Source organism: Vigna unguiculata, chromosome 1, assembly GCF_004118075.2.
Source record: "Vigna unguiculata cultivar IT97K-499-35 chromosome 1, ASM411807v1, whole genome shotgun sequence".
Classification (NCBI taxonomy): domain Eukaryota; kingdom Viridiplantae; phylum Streptophyta; class Magnoliopsida; order Fabales; family Fabaceae; genus Vigna; species Vigna unguiculata.
The window spans coordinates 30,310,958-30,329,346 of NC_040279.1; the positions used below are offsets into that span (position 1 = coordinate 30,310,958).

The 18,389-nt window shown below is 33.9% G+C and overlaps 4 protein-coding genes and 1 non-coding gene across 8 annotated transcripts; 3 read left to right on the top strand and 2 right to left on the bottom strand.

The window, feature by feature from the left end:
- Positions 1 to 743: 743 nt before the first annotated feature.
- On the top strand, positions 744 to 2,414 carry LOC114176890 (thioredoxin-like 3-1, chloroplastic). 2 transcript variants are annotated; one of them, XM_028062082.1, is made up of 5 exons: positions 744 to 1,330; positions 1,434 to 1,508; positions 1,770 to 1,836; positions 1,940 to 1,957; positions 2,087 to 2,414. In XM_028062082.1, the coding sequence occupies exons 1-5, from the start codon at positions 1,020 to 1,022 to the stop codon at positions 2,183 to 2,185; spliced, it is 570 nt and encodes a 189-aa protein (XP_027917883.1). In that variant the 5' UTR covers positions 744 to 1,019; the 3' UTR covers positions 2,186 to 2,414. The 2 variants fall into 2 exon arrangements, with proteins under 2 accessions (XP_027917883.1, XP_027917892.1); XM_028062091.1 differs by lacking the exon at positions 1,940 to 1,957 and having other exon boundaries at positions 1,020 to 1,330; positions 2,087 to 2,365.
- A 272-nt stretch (positions 2,415 to 2,686) lies between these two features.
- Positions 2,687 to 2,768, top strand: TRNAS-GCU. The gene has a single exon. It is a non-coding gene; the product is annotated as a tRNA-Ser (tRNA).
- A 2,710-nt stretch (positions 2,769 to 5,478) lies between these two features.
- LOC114165193 (activator of 90 kDa heat shock protein ATPase homolog) lies at positions 5,479 to 6,987 on the bottom strand. Its single transcript, XM_028049858.1, has 3 exons — positions 5,969 to 6,987; positions 5,791 to 5,870; positions 5,479 to 5,699 (listed from the first exon to the last, which is right to left on the bottom strand). The coding sequence occupies exons 1-3, from the start codon at positions 6,857 to 6,859 to the stop codon at positions 5,606 to 5,608; spliced, it is 1,065 nt and encodes a 354-aa protein (XP_027905659.1). The 5' UTR covers positions 6,860 to 6,987; the 3' UTR covers positions 5,479 to 5,605.
- A 949-nt stretch (positions 6,988 to 7,936) lies between these two features.
- LOC114175790 (DNA-3-methyladenine glycosylase) lies at positions 7,937 to 10,525 on the top strand. Its single transcript, XM_028060597.1, has 6 exons — positions 7,937 to 8,316; positions 8,396 to 8,467; positions 8,561 to 8,684; positions 9,300 to 9,370; positions 10,052 to 10,109; positions 10,204 to 10,525. Exons 1-6 carry the CDS (start codon positions 7,969 to 7,971, stop codon positions 10,368 to 10,370), a joined length of 840 nt encoding a protein of 279 aa, XP_027916398.1. The 5' UTR covers positions 7,937 to 7,968; the 3' UTR covers positions 10,371 to 10,525.
- A 594-nt stretch (positions 10,526 to 11,119) lies between these two features.
- On the bottom strand, positions 11,120 to 18,273 carry LOC114183383 (gamma-tubulin complex component 3). Of its 3 annotated transcripts, none has more exons than XM_028070409.1 (4): positions 15,605 to 18,273; positions 15,042 to 15,499; positions 14,869 to 14,959; positions 11,120 to 11,440 (listed from the first exon to the last, which is right to left on the bottom strand). In XM_028070409.1, the coding sequence occupies exons 1-2, from the start codon at positions 17,839 to 17,841 to the stop codon at positions 15,199 to 15,201; spliced, it is 2,538 nt and encodes an 845-aa protein (XP_027926210.1). In that variant the 5' UTR covers positions 17,842 to 18,273; the 3' UTR covers positions 11,120 to 11,440; positions 14,869 to 14,959; positions 15,042 to 15,198. The 3 variants fall into 3 exon arrangements, with proteins under 3 accessions (XP_027926210.1, XP_027926203.1, XP_027926195.1); XM_028070402.1 differs by lacking the exon at positions 11,120 to 11,440 and adding an exon at positions 12,883 to 13,881; XM_028070394.1 differs by lacking the exon at positions 11,120 to 11,440 and having other exon boundaries at positions 14,451 to 14,959.
- Positions 18,274 to 18,389: the final 116 nt, after the last annotated feature.

Consider the following 18,389-nt stretch of genomic DNA (forward strand, 5'->3'; position numbering starts at 1 on the left):
CTAAACAACTCTACTTTTACATTTTTTTTTCTCTTCAAATCTTTCCCAAATTCACTCTAAAAACAAACACAAACTTAATAGTAAAATTCAATTATAGAATGTGGTTTTTTCTTTTTCATATACCAAACAAGAAAGTGTGATATCAACATTCTCAAACCCAGCCTCACAAAATTGCAAAACTGGAAATATTATAAATGAACTAATAGTCCCATAAACATTATTCCAAAATGCGATTTATTATCATAAAATGAACTGATCATGACAGCTGAAATTTCTTCCGATTTATCTTTCCAAAAAATACTTATAATACAATATGGTAATAACTTAATAAGCATCTATAACATAACCTGCTATTTTTTAGAGCAAAAATAAAATTATAACTTATTATATTGCTTCTTTTAAACATTAATTAAATATCAAATAAAAATATTCTTACACCACTTCTCTGTTGTTTTTACCAAAATGAACTCACTAAAGTTAGATTTAGTAAGAAGGTTGACATTTTATAACATGATAAACCAAAATCAGAATTCTCACCAACATTTTTCTTCACTACTGTCCGACTTAATTTCACAAATAGTTGTTTAAAAGGTAGAATGAAAGGGAAGAAAAAAAAATAAAAATCACATGAAAAATGTAGAAAATTTCCCCCCATTGAAACGCCTTATAAAATAAAGATTGGAGCTTTATCCGAAACGCTTGGGCCAAAAATTCTTTACCCTTCGAATTTATATATATAATTTTCTCCATGTCTTTCTTAACACACCTTCTGGATAAGCTTCCCTTGCGTTGCGCCATTTTTCTGAACTTTTTTCCTTATTAAAACTAAACATTATTTATTGAATTTCACCAAACCAGGTTCACAGAATCCCAGACCAACAACCTTAGTCCATGCTCTGTCCCCTAAACCTAAGAAACCAGGTAGAATGATAGTGTTCCTTTTTCCTCAGCAATAAAGAAGACCATTTTCTTGATCGGCTTGTGCGTTGTAAAGATCAAAGCTTGGAGTGCAAAAGGGTATGTCTGTGATTGGGGCGTGTTCACAGTTCGTGTACGGAGAGGTTTATCAGAGAGATGAACAGTGGGCACAGTGTTTGGTGAGTGGGAAAGGGTATTTGTTTTGTCACAGAAGTGGTGGGTATGAGAACATATGGGTTGGAAACAGAAAGAGAGAAAAGAAGATGAAAAGGAGAAATTTTCGCGTGGAAGCGATGTGGCCTGATTTGTCAAGACCAAGTGAAGTTGAGATGGAAGAAATCACTGATTCCGACCACCTTGATCGAATTCTTCTTCTTGCTCATGAAAACTCACAACCTATCCTCATTGATTGGTTCGTTCTCACAACAATTTGTGTTATTCTCTGAAGTAGTGAAAGTAAAATACACAGTAATTTTGAGGATATATATGTTGTTTTGATTGTTTTTGTAATGCAGGATGGCTACTTGGTGTCGGAAATGCATCTATTTGAAGCCCAAGTTGGAAAAATTAGCAGCTGAATATCTCAACAAGTAAACTACTCATTGTGTCTTCTTCAATTAGATGACTCTATATTTTCCTTTAAATCAAAACTATGTTAATCTGATATCAGTTTGCATAGCTATATATAACATTTGAAGTGAACACTTGAATCAGCTAAATAGAAGTTTATAGCTCAATTGTTCGAACACTATACACAAAAAATATGATATTTGAAGAGACTGTCTATGACTCCATTGTGTCTTGTTAATCCAAAGCAAATTATAATGTTGCTACTCATTCACATGTTTCAGAGCCAAATTTTATTACGTGGATGTGAATAAAGTACCCCAGACTCTAGTGAAGAGAGGCAACATATCTGTAAGTATGAATTTTTATTCTTAATTGTTTCAGTAAAAGGATGTTACATGATGCTGTGTGCTCATTTTGACTGTTGTTTCTTCTGTTGTTCTGCACTGTACAGAAAATGCCAACAATTCAGGTGCGTTATCTCGTTAAGTTAATTTTTGTATGTGGTAACATTAAAAGAGAGTAATTTTTGTGACTAGAAAAGGATGATTTGGATATCCAATTATAGGAAAATAAAAGGGATAACGTGAATTGTTTGCAGCTGTGGAAAGATGGAGAGATGAAGGCAGAAGTGATTGGAGGCCATAAGGCTTGGCTAGTTACTGAAGAAGTCAGAGAAATGATCCAAAAATTCTTATGATACTTCTGTTTCCTCAGAAAAACAAGAGACAACAAAGTTACAATTGAAGAAACTAGTATTCCAATTTATATATCTTGTTAATACTTTTTGTATGTTGCAGCAACTGCATGTAGTTGTAGATTATATATATTAATGGAATTGTGTACCATAGCTGAAAGAATTTTAACTTGGAAAGGAAAATGCTCAGTGTTTGTACAACCATAGAGGAAATTTATACCAAGTTAAAAAACTTACAATTGTTTTCTATTCATGACAGAAAAATATTATTATATAGGGAGTTGTGAGGGAAGCACATTGACAATTACCTTGATTGTGATGATTGTTAACAATTCAGTTTTTAATAATTGGTTTTTTATTTACTTGTAAGAGCGGATTTGGAGCTGAATCTGGTTTTGGTACTTGGTTTGAAGTAAGGAGATATCACCTTTAGGTTATTAAATAGTGAAGCCCGAAGTTTGCATAATGTATAATAGAAAGAAGCAGGAATATTCTTTCAACAACGTCGCTTTGGCCGAGTGGTTAAGGCGTGTGCCTGCTAAGTACATGGGGTTTCCCCGCGAGAGTTCGAATCTCTCAGGCGACGAGTGCTTATTTTTTTCCCAAGATTTTTAACTTTCTTGATGAGATAATTAAGGGGGCGAAGAAAAGCTTTCTTAAAAATTACAAATCCACATTCAAAAAAATACGCAAAAGATCGTTTTCTTACATTTTAACTGACTAAAAAAATCTCTCTGCATAATAATTATGCAGAATGATAAAGAAAGTTAACCTCGTAGTCGTAAAATCAATTATCAAATTGATAAAATAATATTTAGTCATGTCTCTCGAACATAGATTAATCCTGGATTGTCGTATTTAGAATAGTAAGTGGAAAATATTACTCTATACCATTAATCTAGGAATATCCTTTCTTCGATATAAACACATTTTTACCGATTGTGTACTCTTTAAATAATCATTTATTTAAAACTAACTTACTTTTTCAATTATAATAAATATAGCTTAAATAAATATTTAGTTTAATTTTTTTTCTCAATATAATCCTCATTTTCGTTTTTCTCATTCTCTTTAAATTTTGATTCATTTAAATAGTTAATGTTTTTGAATATTATAATATTATATATGTAAATTTAGTCTTTTTTTTATTTCTTTTAATTTTTTAAACTTTTTAATTTCAAAAACAATAATTCACATGTCAAGTCACACTTGTGTTACATGTCAATATCAGTGTCATTTATCAATTTATAGTTATATTATTTATTTTTGTTCAATTTAACTTTTATACAAGTTATTTTATTCAATTATCATTTATTTTTATTTAATTTAATTCTAATTTTTATTAAAATGAAACAATTTTTTTTGTCTCAGATTTAATTTTTTATAAATATTATATATTTATTTTTAAAATTAACATTATTATAAATTACTTTTGAATTTTAATTATAAATTATTATATTTAATTATAAAGTATATATAATTTTTGGATTTAATGGTTAAACAAAATATAATTATTTAAAATATTATTAGAATATAATTACTAAATGAAAAATATATTAATATTTGTAAAATTTAAATTTTAATCTAAAATATTTAATATTTATATTGCATTTTAGATATTAAAATCTTAAATATTTTATACTTGAATGTTAATTTTACAAATATTACTATACTTGTCTAAAATATTTCCAATATTTGTAATATTTTTAAATATTAATTTTAATAATATATATATATATATATATATTTATATATATATTTTAGAATATAAATAATAAAAAATTCAATAATTATATTATAATAATATTTTAAATAATTATATTCTATTTAATAAGAGTTTGTAATTCATAAATAAATTTAATAAATCATAATTAAGTTTTAAAAATAATTAATAAAAATGTTACTTTTAAAAAATCATAATATTTATAAAAAATATTAAATTTGATGTTAATTTAAAAATACAAAATTAATTCATTTTAATAGAAAATGATAAAATAATAAAATAATAAATATATTAAAAAATAACAAATATAAAATTAAATTGAAAAAAAAATAACACATAAATATAATCATAGCTTATCACATAACACACAATTAAAAAAAAATGAAAATGACATCAACTATTCAAAAACGTTAATTAATTTAAAAAAATAAGAATCTAATTAAATTTTTCTTTAACTGAAAAAAAAAAAAAAAAAAATATATATATATATATATATATATTTAAACCAATATTTATTCATTCTATCCTTCAAATAACTATTTATTTAAACTTAATTATTATCTTTAACTAAAATAATTATCAACGATAAAAAAAGAGATACTGATGTAAAGAAAATATTTCTTTAATTTCCTTTGTCCTATAAACACACTAACATATACCGAAAAATTATATGTTCATAAATCAGTCTGAGGAGTTTCAATTATGAAAATCTTACTTTGGTAATTACAGTGTTGTTTCAGTATTTAACGTTCATTTTCGACGAGGTATATAGTTTACCGTTACTTAGATACGTTTTACGTTTACATTTAGTAAAATTATTTTAACATTTAAATATTAATGAACTGTCATCTTAATACGTGTTACTAAAATAGACTTCGATATTACATTTTGTCAACCGAATATATTCAACATTCGGAAATTGCTCAACTCTGTATTAACAAACAAAAGAAGCGAGCAAATTGACAATTGAAACAAAGACTTAAATGATCTCCTTCCGCAAACGTTCTGCACCAACATTCCATCAGCAGAATGACAGAAAATTGCCACTTTATTTCATTACACCACCCAAAAAGTCACAATCCACAATGTCTTCTGCTAAACAGCATCATAGTATACCATCGAATTACCAAGGATGATTGATGCCAATTAACAGTGTTTAGTATTTGCTTAGATTACTTAATTTTACACTTACGACATTTAAGCTATAGTTTCTAACCAAGGTTTCTAACAAAACGTTTCCCACTATATGCAACTTGAAGGTTGAAGTTTGAGGGTCTCTGGAAATTTCTAAAACTGCATATCCAAATGCCACAGAAAACAAGCTAAACGAAACGCCATAACACAAACAAAAAAAAAATACAGAACTGCCATTACATTAACACTAAAGCATTGCTAAATTATCAAATTTCCTTGGCCTGCATAATATCAGGATTATCTGATCCAGACAATCAATAGTCTCTAAATTTTATTTTTGGAGTGTGGTATGCAATTTGAAGCAAGGTGATTTCTCAGATTTCAACTTATTCATTGTATGACAAGTGATATTAGTAACAGATAACACTCAAACCAGACATGTCATGTTGCACAAACGAAGATGCATTATCCATTAATGTCAAATTATCCATTAATCTTTCCTTACTAATGAATTTCAAATAAAAATCGGCTACCTCCACAATGCAGGGAATACAATCACAAAAATCTCAAATTCCAAAACCAAAAACCGCACGTATCCTTTGGAAGATAAGATCCCGCCACCCCCTTTCGGTGTTCTCCGCAACAGTTGCATTCCCATACCTGTATCCATAAGAAACCAAACCACCTCAGCAAATCAAACCAAACAAAAACATAACTTCCATAGACCAATCCCAAGCACACAAACACTCACCTATCCTCTTCAGGCACATCAGAATGAGTCAACTTCACCACTGTAACACCCGTTTCAGGCTCCTCAAACACAAGCCTCACCTGCAAATACACAAGTATTACCACACTGTAAGTTCTGTCAAATTTAGTTATTTGGCTTTTTTCTTCCTAATAGTTAACACAAAAAACAACACACTTACTGTGGATTGAACTCCATCGTTCCAGCTTCCGAACCTCCACTTCTGCACAATCAACTTACCCTCCTGCAACTCCAAATTAGTTCCAGTCACCGACCCATCAAAAATGCTAAACTCACCACCAACTTCTTTACTAATCCTCGCATTGCTCTGCGTGAAACCCTTCCACCTATTCTCATCCATTAATATCTCATACAAGTCCTTCGCCCTGCAATTAAACCTCTCCGTCATACTAATACTCTTCACTCCCTTCTTCTCCTTCTTCTTCGTAGCCGTAGAAGTTTCCTTCTTCGGCGCAGCCGTAGTTGACGGCGACGGCGACGACGCAGGCTTCGCCGGTGATGGCGACGGAGACGGCGCCGGCTTCTTGTTCTCCAATTCGTCCTTAAGTGGACCGCCTCTGGCCATGCTCTGCACCCAAACCCTTACCTTCTCCAAGATCAAGGGCTTCCCCTTGGAAAGCATAGCGTCCTTGATCCTCTTCCCTACCGGTCCTTCGTCGTTGACGGTGATTCTGAGTTCAGGATCCTCGTCGGCATTCTCGTCGGATATGTAGGGGATTTCGACGGCGCCGTCGACTTGGTGAAGCGAAGCTCCGTTGGAGTCCTTGGCCTCGCCGTGCCAATTGAGGGTGAGGCTGATCTCGTAGCCGGGGATGATCTTTCCCTTGCGGACGTTGATGTAGGCCTCGCCGTCGAGGGAGCGGAGTGAGGTGGTTTTGATGAAAAGGCTTCCCTCGCCGTCAAGAATTGTGAGGTTGGATAGGAGAGAAGAGAAGAAGGTTCTGGACCATTCGAGACAGTTGGTCTCGGCCCAGTGCCAGTTGTGGACGTTGGTGCCGTCGGGGCGGTCCTCCACGATCCACCGTTTGTCGCCCTCGCCGTAACGAGCCATTGTGATTGCGTGTTTTGCGTTGTTGGATTGAATGGTTAGAGAATAAGGGTTTGCGTTGTTATGGTTATATAAGGTGTTAAAAGTGTGGAAAGGTCTAGAATGAGAGAGAGAAGGGTCTAGAAAGACAGAGGGAAGGACCAGTTTGTTCTATTGGGCTGGGTTTCTTTACACTCCATTTCCATTTCAGTTTTAGTTTAAGCTCAAGTTAAAGTTTTTTTTTTTTTAAATTATGCTTTTTAATGTATTTTTTTATTTTATTTTAATTGGTATCGTTGATAAAAGACATTTTTATTTCTACATGTACTTTTCGTTTTATATAAATTTATTTTTAATTTAAAAAATGATTTTATTAACATTTATTTCTTGTTGGATTTTTCACCTAAACTTTACATGTATAAAGTGGCTTAAACATTAAATTATATAACAAAAATATAGAATCATTTAGAAAAAAGTAAAAATAAAATCAAACTATTTTATTAATCATATTTGTTTAGAAGATTAAATATGTGTTTGACATTTTAACTTTCAGTTAAATTTGACTTTAATTCCTTTTCAAAATTTTGATCTAATTAAATCATTAAACTTTAAAAATATATGAAATTAGTAATTTTAATTAAATTTTATTTGATATTTTAAATATATTTTAAAATAATATTTAAATTATTTATATCATATATTTAGATAACATATATATAATTTACTAGTGTCCTAATATTTATTTGAGACTAACTTGGTTAGATCACATTTTTTTTTTCACAAACTCTACTTATTTTACAATGTTACCGTAATTATGGTCTTTATTAATATTTATTTGAGACTAACCTGGTTAGATCAGAATTTTTTTTCACAAACTCTACTTATTTTACAATGTTACCGTAATTATGATCTTTATTAATTATTTTACAATTAGAATGATGACCATACTATGATTTTAGCATATAATTTTAAATTATTATATACCAAATTTTGAAACTTACTCTTTTCTTTCACATTTGCAATTTGATGAGGATATTAATCACTTAATTTAAGAAAAAAAAAAAACTATTATTATTTTGAGATGGATAAACATAAAAAGGAAAAGAAAGACATTGCTTACGCAACTATACGGCATGTCGTTAGCACGCTCCATCCCCACCCAAACGCCGTCGTTGGAGCGCAACTCAGCTTCTCCATCTTCTGACTCTGACGTATTTGCCTCCTTCCGTTTCCGTGGCACCGTAATGAAGCGCAACCAGCGTTTCAAACGGGTAGCCAAATCCAGGTTACCGGTTCAACAAACCGAACCGGTTCGGCGTTCGCTCCGAGTCAAACCCAACCCATCACCAGAACCAGACGCTTCTCCCGTTGAAATGAAAATCTTGCCACGCGATTTCTTTCAAATCGATGCCTTGGACCTTGCCCCGCGTTTACTGGGAAAGTTTCTTCGCCGAGACGACGTCGTTCTTCGGATCACCGAGGTATACTATTTCCATTACGAAGCATGCAACTTTGTCGCTTAGCTTTATTGCGATTTAACACGGAATCAATGGCAGACAGGTTGAAGCGTATAGACCAAACGACACCGCTTGTCACGGTCGTTTTGGTGTCACTTCAAGAACTGCCCCTGTGGTAAGATTGCACCTTTATTCTCACCTTGTATCTCTAAATGCTAATTAGGGTTGTCTAGTGTAAGATTGGTGTGGGTTTGTCTCTATTTTGCAGTTTGGAGCTGGTGGGCATGCCTATGTTTATCTTTGCTATGGTCTTCACATGATGCTGAATGTGGTAGCGGATAAGGAAGGAGCTGGTGCTGCTGTTTTGATACGCTCTTGTGCTCCAATTAGTGGTAATGTGAAATACTGTATATAGGTTATTCGTAGTTTCTATGAAATGAACTATTCTGTTGCTTGTTGTGTCGTAACTCCAAGGCTACTTTATTAGATTTTTGTGTGTTATCAATTCAGTTTATGAGTGAATGAAGGGATAAACTGTGATTAGGTATTATTCGTCGTTCAAGTGACTTCTTATAGGGAGTATATTCTTCAAGTTATCTAAAAAGGGGAAAGAAAACAAAATCTTTGAGAGATGACCGAGTATTGGTCTTGTTTCCTGCAAAAGAATAAATCATCACAAGCTTGTAAATTCTTTTGGGTACAAACTGTAGACTGGTTGAGTGTCACACCGTGACTATCAAGAGAAGGGTGTGGATAAAATGTATGTGCAACCACTCTTGTTAATCTAAAGCAAGAAGCTGGCTGACCAGCTGAAAAAGGTGAGGGTTTTAATGTGAGTTCAGCATTGTAGTTTCAGCTTAACTTGCAATCATATAATTCTTTTTTCCCTTCTTGGTCCTCAGATCTGTGAATAACATTTCAGTTTTAGTGTACACTTGTTGATTATAAGGTAAGCTTGCAATGAAGTTATTTATAGATTTATTTAATACTATTGGACAATGTGACAGGATTGGACGTCATTCAACAGCGCCGAGGTCTGAAAACTGAGAAACCTATACTTCTTACCGGTCCTGGAAAGGTTAGTTCTTTTCCTTTCCTCATGTTCACCTGTTTTAGATGCTTAAGGAAAGATGTTTTGATTAAAAGTTTTGCGCTGCCATTTGCCTTGTCAAGTTAAAGATATCTACATTCTAGTGCTTCACCATCAACTATCACTATAGGATGTTGCTTTGTTCATAAAATAGTAAAATACCAACAAGCGGCAATGACGAAATGGAAAAGGTAATCATGACAGTTGAAAGCAAGATGGAGCAAGCTAACTCCGAGTATCATAAGTGAATACGGGAGTGAGATTGGATTCTTGGTTCAATACAGACATGTCGTCTTTCTTGACAAAATATCATTGAGATTAAAAAAAGGATTGGAATTGTTACTTAAGAATGTTCAGTATATACTCGATACTACAGCTTTCTAGACTTGTGAATTGTTCTTTGCATAATGCCACAGATTATAATTTTATACATGCTTGTTTTGGTTGCAGTTTGTTAAGTTTAATATTTTGGTCATTTCTGAAATAGGCTGACTCTGTAAGCTTTTTGAATTATGCTCGATTCCTTTAAGTGTATAGAAATCTCACATGACATGATGGATTAGAAAGGTTGAACATTTGTGAAATTTAATTTCTATATGCACAACCTTCTTGTCTATCACAGAATTACTATTTAAATAAGAATAATGTGAATGTTCTCCCAAATCTCAGGTTGGTCAGGCATTGGGTCTATCGACAGAATGGTCCAACCATCCTCTATATACACCTGGTAAGCTTACAAGTTAAAATTGAAGCTTCTCAAATGTAAAGTTGACAAATGAATATCCATTTGTTTTTTGAAAACTGAAAAGTGTGTTATGCAGGTGGTTTAGAAGTGTTAGATGGTCCAGAACCGGAAAACATATTGGTTGGTCCTCGTGTTGGTATCCAATATGCTTCACCAGAGCATGTCAATGCATTGTGGAGATTTGCCATTGCAGGTACCCCTTGGATTAGTGCTCCCAAAACCACTCTCAGGCCGGCCTTGTAGTGAAATAGCTGCTTAAGGGGGAAAAAATGGTTTCATGATGATTAACTGATTACGTAAATTCCCTATGTATATATTTTCACCTTAGAAATAGATTGGAAATAGATCCTGCATCACCTTTGAACTCTACTTAAGGTATGGCAAATTTTTATCCTAAAGTCTAACACAATCCTTCTGACACACTGCTATTAATGAAAAAACTCATTTAGTAAGAAGCGAGACACATAATTTAAGATTTTGAATAAATCGGAACCAATATAGTAGTAAACAAATCAACGTAAATTATTCTTCGTTTTTTTTTTTTTTGTTTTAGGTTTGATTTTCTTTATGGACATTGATTATATATTTTTGGATAATTAATTAAATTTCAAACCTAAATATTATGATTTATTTAATTTATATTTTTGTTTTCATTGAATATGAAATTATACTGTGTTTACTTATTGTAATATTCTGATATAATTTTCTAGTATTGTTTTCATTTGTTTTAATATATCCTGAAGTCACTATTTCCCATTGAGTGTTAAGCAGAAAAAAATGTTTTAATAAATAAAACCAAGATAACATATGTACACGGGAGGAGAATCGATTGGAGAAATTCTCTCTGAATTGATTTTTAATTCTTGTGCATATGCTCTTGTTTATCGCCTAATATTACTAAATTGTTATGAGAAATACGAATGGAGAAATAATTTTTCTCCATTCATATTTTTTAAAATAAATTAATAATATTATCAATATACATGAATTCATGAGAGAAAATAATTGATTTTGAAAATAAGAAAATCAATTATCCTGACATCAATATTGTAACAGAATTAATTTTCTCAAATTAATAGAGAGAAGATAATGGATTCTACATACTTTTGCATGATCATGAAGAAAAAAAAAATCTTTTTTCTACCTTGCAATCCATCATCTCTCATGAAAAAAAAAATCTAGGAATCGATCCATTCACAGTTTTCTCTAAATTAACCCATTCACTTACTTTCCTTCCTCCTATAATAATCTTGCAGCTCCATCCACACAGTTTTCTTCAAATCAATCCATTCCCTTACTTTTTCCTTCCTCGCCTACAATAATAGATGAAAACAAACTGAATCTTAATAATTCGAATTAAAAACACAGTTCAAAACTCGATAAGATGTTTATTTCTTACCTTTGTCACTGATTTTTGTTAGAACAAAAAGCGAAAGTAGAAAATAAACAAAAATAGAGTAGGATGTAAAATTGTTTAAATTAGAAAAAAAGATGAAAACATAGAGAATTTAAATGATTATTTAATATGATTGAATAAATAATACATAATTTAATATAGACAATTATGCAAATATATAGTGTAAATGAATATTTAAATATATCTAAACAAATTCATTGTTACCGTGGGTTCCTTTCTAACGAATAGTGTCAAACCGTAGACAGTTTACTTTTGTAAAACATTGTTTTGAAATTATAAGTTAAATACTTTTTTAACTTCAATGAACTATTTTTTAATTTTAAAGACAGTTAATTAATAACATTTTTTAAAATATAAAATAAAAATAAAAATTAATTTTAAAGTACAAGTGTCAGAATATTTCCTTGCATTTCTCTTTGGTAGTGGAATATTATTGCCATGGTGGTCCATAATATATTTCACTCCTTTTCATCTCAAATCATTGGACCAAACCAACCCTTTTCTTTTACATCTTGCACCACGGCTAATCACGTACAAACAAACAAAACTTTTAGGCGCATTTTAATAGGACTGAACTAAACCTACAAAAAATTGCTATAAAAAAGGGAAAATAAATTAAAGGAATACCTTCAAAAGAAAATAAGGATGATGTCATATCTATTACTGCTCGTAAAAAATTCGGTAAATTTAAATTTGAGAACGTGTAGTAAAGGCAAATAAGGCAAATATTCGGTGACACTATAAAAAATATGTTTACAAGTTTAACACACCTTTCTAAAAAGGTTTAAAGTGATAGCACCAAAATTGTAACGAAGGAAGATGACTACGAATAGTCATAGGAGGTAAAAAGGTAGACTAAGTCCCAACCTTTCACCACTCAGTTTACCTTGAAATAGTCACAATTACACTTTTCACTCAATCTTGCCCGACATCTTCGAAAAAATATAAAATATATAGAAAAAATACAAAGAAAACAACATTAACAAAATGAAACAAAGAGACAATCAATTTGCAGAGCCATAAAAAAAAAGGAGATATGAGGTTCTACAAAATGAAGGGTTATATTGATTACATTACATTCTCGGATTCCAAATACAGCTCTACCTTTAGGTAAGGTACATATTACATCCAAAGCTATATTAACAGCATTTCATGGTGTTTATCTATCGATTGGTGGCGCCATTTACCGTCAATATTCCTTCCCTTCCTTTCCCTTAAGGGATTAGGAGTGATATTATTTACACAATCTGTTGTGATGTAAACCATGATGACGTTTTGCAAAAGCAAAATACAGGAGACAAACTAAAAAGGAGGAAACACATGTAGATATCAATGGGATTTTAGCTAATTGGGCTCTCTTATATAGCAATTCATCATTGAGGTTCTCTGGTTACATCGATCAAATATTGACATGATATTTTATATCATCAATCATGTACAGACATAAAGACAAAATACTAACATCTCTAAATCTTTCTGAATGGTTTTACTTTCACCTAATGTTTTACTAATCACAATGTACTTGTACCTCCGGCAGTAGGGCTTACCCTATCTGACCTACTATCCTAATAATCGAGGTTGTATGGGTCTTCTCCCGAATCTCTACACATTTTTACCATTGTCTTCTGAACATTAACTTAACTTTCTCTTAAGAATTCATTCATCTAAATCCTATTTTGAATAGTATGCCCACTCATTTCGTTTAATTATTTTCGTATTGACCCTTTTTCCACATAGACCACAACATCATTGGTAAATTTCCCCCCTTGCTTGAATAATATTTTTTTTTGTTACAAATAATACTCAACGCACTTTTCCAACTTTTACCTCAGCTAGGATTAACGAGCGTCTAGCTAAACTTACATTCTACAAACTTCACCTTACTTCCACCACTTGAACAAAAGACGTGCCTCTAAAACTTGACACCAAGTCCACATCTCTCTCAAAAGAGCATGCCTCGTAGACACATTCAGTACCACGTTAAAAGGATATAATCCTTTAGTCACCAGAAAAATTTGTTATGAACCCCGCCTTTTGTCCTCATACTATTTTGACTCCCTCGTACATATCCTTGATTTGATGCTTGATTATATGCAATTTACACTCCTTTCTTCAGTTACGACTTTCCCAATACTTATCTGGGTAAGTGCTAGAAACGGGAAGAGCAATATTATTTATTGAATGGACAAACGTGTCAGCTGCCAATCTTGTACACTGATAATAATAAGTATTTGGTAGTGCATATGCAACATAGCAAGATCATTACTAACCAAGTTAGTTTTACATCTCACTGACGTCCAAACAACTAATTTACTACTTGCTTCATCCACATAATATCTGCAAAAGAACAGGAATCAAAAACTCCAATATCTGAATCACGAATAACATGGGCTTGATTGAACCTTCGTTAAGAACTCAACCTTGTGTTGGTGCAAAGATTACCTTCAACAAAATTTATAATATTGACAACAAAATTTCAAAAAGCACTCCATTTTTATCAACTAGTCAATTGCTTTAACTGGAGTTTTTGTCAAGGATCTTTATGCCAAGTTAGAAAGAATATCACTGGTTGGCAAAATAAAATTTCGGTTTAATAATCAGCAGCAGCTTAATGATACCAAAACATAAAAATCAGTGGCTTAAGTCGGTTTCCATTGAGTACCCTCTATAATAATTCACTTACCCTGTACATTGTACATTCTAACAACATTTTCAAGCCCCTAAAGTTGCTTGATCCCCTCCAACATTTCAGCCAAATTAGCAACTTTATACTAAACATTCAACAGTTCTAATAAATACGGATTTGTTATAAATCTCTTTAATAAAGAACTCTTTAAAAAGCAATGTAACAAGTTTCCGTCACTCAGTTTTCAAAGTTGAAATATGACCACATTAATACATAAGAATGAGTCAAAGCAATTATTAAACTGAAACTCTTCATTTATGGGTAAGTGCTATTACTGAAATAACAAAATGAGGTTTCACTCTTCAACACTAGAAGAGACAAAACAAAAAGAAAATAAAAAAGAATCTCTTTCATGTTACCTTAACAGGTATAAAAGATAACGATTGCATAGTAAGCATCTTGCTACTTGATTCACATGTGGCTTTATATTAACTGCCACAAGGGAAAAATACTAAAAAGCACTCTGCAGAGCGAGAAGAGATAATAGACTAGAAGAAATACACAAGAATACAAAAACTAGATTTTCCAATCACCTTCATTCAACCAAAATCTAGGATACATATGAACAAATCTCCAAAAGCACAGCTTGAAAAATTTGCCCAAAAAATAGCTAAATCATTAGATATTCAGATACTTACGTCTGTACTACTCACATCGTGCATCCAATCGAATATTAATAGCTTCATATCTGCAACAAACAATCTCGCAAATCGCAAAATGTGTCTCTACCTGTAGAGAAGGAAGAGGTCACATTTTTCCAAAGAAAACATAATGAAAAAAGAAATTGAGGAGGTCAAGGTTTCCAACATACCTATGGTCAAATAATGACCTATGGAATGCTTGGTCCAAAGGAAGTTAGCAACAATAGAATTGTTCCACTCAAACACACAATGGAAGTTAGCTGGTCGCAAAGCTTTTAATGCCGTATCCTTATGAGAAAACAACCCTCAGCCTTATTCACAAATTTCCTACACGCTAGGACACAGCCGCCTATAAAATTCGTTGAAGTCAAGACGGAAAAAGAGAAATTTTAGATCAACATGCTGCTGTATAGGCAACTGAGAGATGAATTCCTCTTGCAATGATGAATACTCCTTAGCAATTGCATCAAGGTCTTGCTCCATATTTCGTAGAAATTCACCAGCACGTTGTGTTAGTGCTTTTCTCCCATCAACAATCCAGGATCCTGGCTCTTCAGTTTTATCATTCAATTGCTTTCGTGATCGTGTTTTATTCTGGTCTCGAGAGGATAGGGAGGATTCAGTGATTCTGAAACAAACACATGGTCAAATGTCACGCGTAGCAATATATTTTTGTTTTTCAGGGGTAAATTGGTGAGAGAAGATTTACAAAATGAAAAAATAAGATGAATACCTTGCTTGTAACTCATGGATACCTTCATACAATCTATCTGCACGGCTCCGGAAACGTAATATAAGATCAAATATTACAAGTAGTGACTTGTAAAGAGACTGGGAAAGGTCTCCAAGGAGAGATTTCTCTACAATAGAATGCAGATATTTCTCATGAGCTGCAAGTAGATCATCAAGATCCTTGGCTACTTCCATCTCCGCCAAAAAATTTGACCATGATATCTCCAACACTTCAAACATTATATAATATTGTATGTTTGAAATGAAGTGATTAATTTCAACCCAAAGAACCTGACAGCGTCTCAATGTTGAAACTAACTGCATCTTTACTGCATGTTGCAATCTGGTAAACGAATTAGAAGTAATGCAGTTTGGTTTCATGGTCTTCCAGGCACCAGTAAGCGCATGTTCCACTCTTTTAAGCTTCCAAAGAAAATTAAAAATTCTTAAATACCTTGCCATCACAGACTCTGTGAACACCGTATCAAGTGGAACCCTTGCATCATATTCCAACGAAAATACATCCCAGCCTCTATCACCGCTTTCATGCGGCATCATTTTAACCCTGAGCCTATCCAAAATGTCAGGATCCTCATACTGAGCATTAGATGCCCTAATTGCAGTTTCCAGCAATCCCGAAAGTTTGAAAGAGCTAATAGTGTTAGCTGGCTCAGAAAGCTCAGGTCCCACAATATCCATCAGATACTGCACAAAATCACCTTGGCCAAGCAACAAATATTGCTTAATTGCAAGACAGTGTTCTTTGAACTTGTACCTCTTGAAAATCACATCCAACAAATGCTTGTCAATCCTTTTTGCAGCTTTATCTACCAATAACTCAAGTGTATCGGTTTCCCCATACCCAAAACCACCTCTTCTTGCTGTCACTTCATTATCAGTGATAACCTCAGTCGCAGCATCCGCCCAACCGCGATCCTCACAACAAACGCGAAGAAAATTAATCGACTTGCCAGTCCTCAAGATCCTCTGCGCAAGTGAAGGCGGAATGAACGAAGGAAGCATTGCATCATGAAGCCTATACCCTTCTCTCCAAAGTGACTCAGCTTTAACAGGCTGCCCAACAATGAAAAACTCAGAAAATATATCCTCCAACTCCCCTTCCAAAACCCACCTCCTCACCATCTCAAACAGTGAAGAACACACCCTCTGCAACAACCTCCTCATAAACTCATGAACCATCGGATCACCATGCTGTGCGTGCAAATGAATCGCCCCCGCCATAGCCCCGCCGCGCAAAACCCTACATTTCTCAACCAAATCCGCCATCAGCCTCATCTTCACCATTGGCTCAGCCAACCAAACCGCTAATCTCCTCAGCGATAGATAGTTCCCAGAACTCGCAGATTCGGACACCAAAGGAATCGGGTTCGAAGCCTGAGCCTCAAGAACCGCCAACAACTTATAGTACTCACTAAGCTCATCCTGCAAAGCGGAACAAAAAGCTTGCCCAACAGTTCCCACGTCTTCATTGGGAAACCGATCCATACTCTGCGAAATGTAACCACTAACCTTCCGAAACAAAACACCCAATTCACAAAGGTTATGAACCATACTCCTAGTGCCTCTCGGAACCCTAACCGAATCGGGTATCACATAACGCTTACTCTCACTCTCGAAATTCACAAACCTACCATCGACCCCCTGGCAAGCATAGAGTACGTCCCTGACGATAACCTCTTCCGACACCTCGTTTTCTTCCTTGACCAAATTCACGAACTCCCGAAACGCGACTTCGCGGCGGTTCTCGGGATCCTTGGAGACAAGTAAAACGCCGTTGCTCCAGCCCTTGTTCGAAGCGGGTTCGGAGAAAGCGAGGTTGGGCAATAGAGGTGTCGTGGTGGCGGGGATGGAGGCGGTCTTGTGGCGATCTTCGGAGATGATTTTTAGGAGGTAGATGACAGCCCATTTGTTGTTGACGCTTTGGGCTTTGGAGGCGAATTTGGAGAAGAGGTCGGCAAATGAGAGGGCGTCCGCGGAACGAGCGTGAGTGGCGAGGCGGCGCTTGATGGAGTCGGCGATGGCTGCCGCGTCCGGAGCGACGGAGGGAGTGAGACGGCTGGAGAGGATGCGGAGGGCGTAGCGGAGAGAGTTGCGGAATTCGGCGGAGTTAGGGTTTAGCGGCGGGGAATTGGATGGGAGGTTTTGGGAGAGCAAGCGGTGAACTAGCTCCTTCACCAGATCTGGAAGCTTCTGCTGGTCTTCTTCTTCCTCCATCATTCTGCTTCTGCACCAACAAACTTTTTCTTTTCTGTTAATTTTCTCAATGGATTGTGGAGTGAGAGAGAAAGAGAGTGAGTGGAAAATATGAGTGCTTTTTTGATTTGTTATGGGCGGGGAAATGAAATGAAACACAAATGCAAATGCAAAAATGCTTTTGGCGTGAGCCTCTTTATTTTTTGAAACCTCAAAAATCTCTCAACTCAACTACACTCTCAAAGCAACAGTAGCAACTGTAGAATTGAAAATCTCCACTCTGGGATTCAATTTCTTCTTCACATCAATTTTGCGTTTTCCTGACAAGTTTTTCTCAGATTACCATGAATTAACTGGGTTTCACCTTTTCTCTTGTATTCAACACAACAAGAGAAAGAAACTTAGGTTTCAATTTTGATTGGTTGAGATATAAAGCTTTCTTTTTTACAAGGTTTGGTCAGTGGTTAGGCTATGTATGAATTTAATTCAATTTAAAGAGTTCACTTTAAATGGAATCATGATGTAGGCAAATTACACTATTATTTTATTGTAAATAAACTATCTTGTATGCT

Bases quoted from the DNA above. Each gene is read 5' to 3' on its own strand.
- LOC114176890 (XM_028062082.1), top strand. From the start codon at position 1,020: ATGTCTGTGATTGGGGCGTGTTCACAGTTCGTGTACGGAGAGGTTTAT. The intron at 1,331-1,433 runs GTTCGTTCTCAC...TTTGTAATGCAG, and splicing joins CAACCTATCCTCATTGATTG to GATGGCTACTTGGTGTCGGA. The intron at 1,509-1,769 runs GTAAACTACTCA...CACATGTTTCAG, and splicing joins GCAGCTGAATATCTCAACAA to AGCCAAATTTTATTACGTGG.
- LOC114165193 (XM_028049858.1), bottom strand. From the start codon at position 6,859: ATGGCTCGTTACGGCGAGGGCGACAAACGGTGGATCGTGGAGGACCGC. The intron at 5,871-5,968 runs GTAAGTGTGTTG...GTGTATTTGCAG, and splicing joins ACGATGGAGTTCAATCCACA to GTGAGGCTTGTGTTTGAGGA. The intron at 5,700-5,790 runs GTGAGTGTTTGT...TTATGGATACAG, and splicing joins GATGTGCCTGAAGAGGATAG to GTATGGGAATGCAACTGTTG.
- LOC114175790 (XM_028060597.1), top strand. From the start codon at position 7,969: ATGTCGTTAGCACGCTCCATCCCCACCCAAACGCCGTCGTTGGAGCGC. The intron at 8,685-9,299 runs GTAATGTGAAAT...ACAATGTGACAG, and splicing joins CTCTTGTGCTCCAATTAGTG to GATTGGACGTCATTCAACAG. The intron at 9,371-10,051 runs GTTAGTTCTTTT...CCCAAATCTCAG, and splicing joins TTCTTACCGGTCCTGGAAAG to GTTGGTCAGGCATTGGGTCT.
- LOC114183383 (XM_028070409.1), bottom strand. From the start codon at position 17,841: ATGATGGAGGAAGAAGAAGACCAGCAGAAGCTTCCAGATCTGGTGAAG. The intron at 15,500-15,604 runs GTATTCATCTTA...TGTTTGTTTCAG, and splicing joins ATCCATGAGTTACAAGCAAG to AATCACTGAATCCTCCCTAT.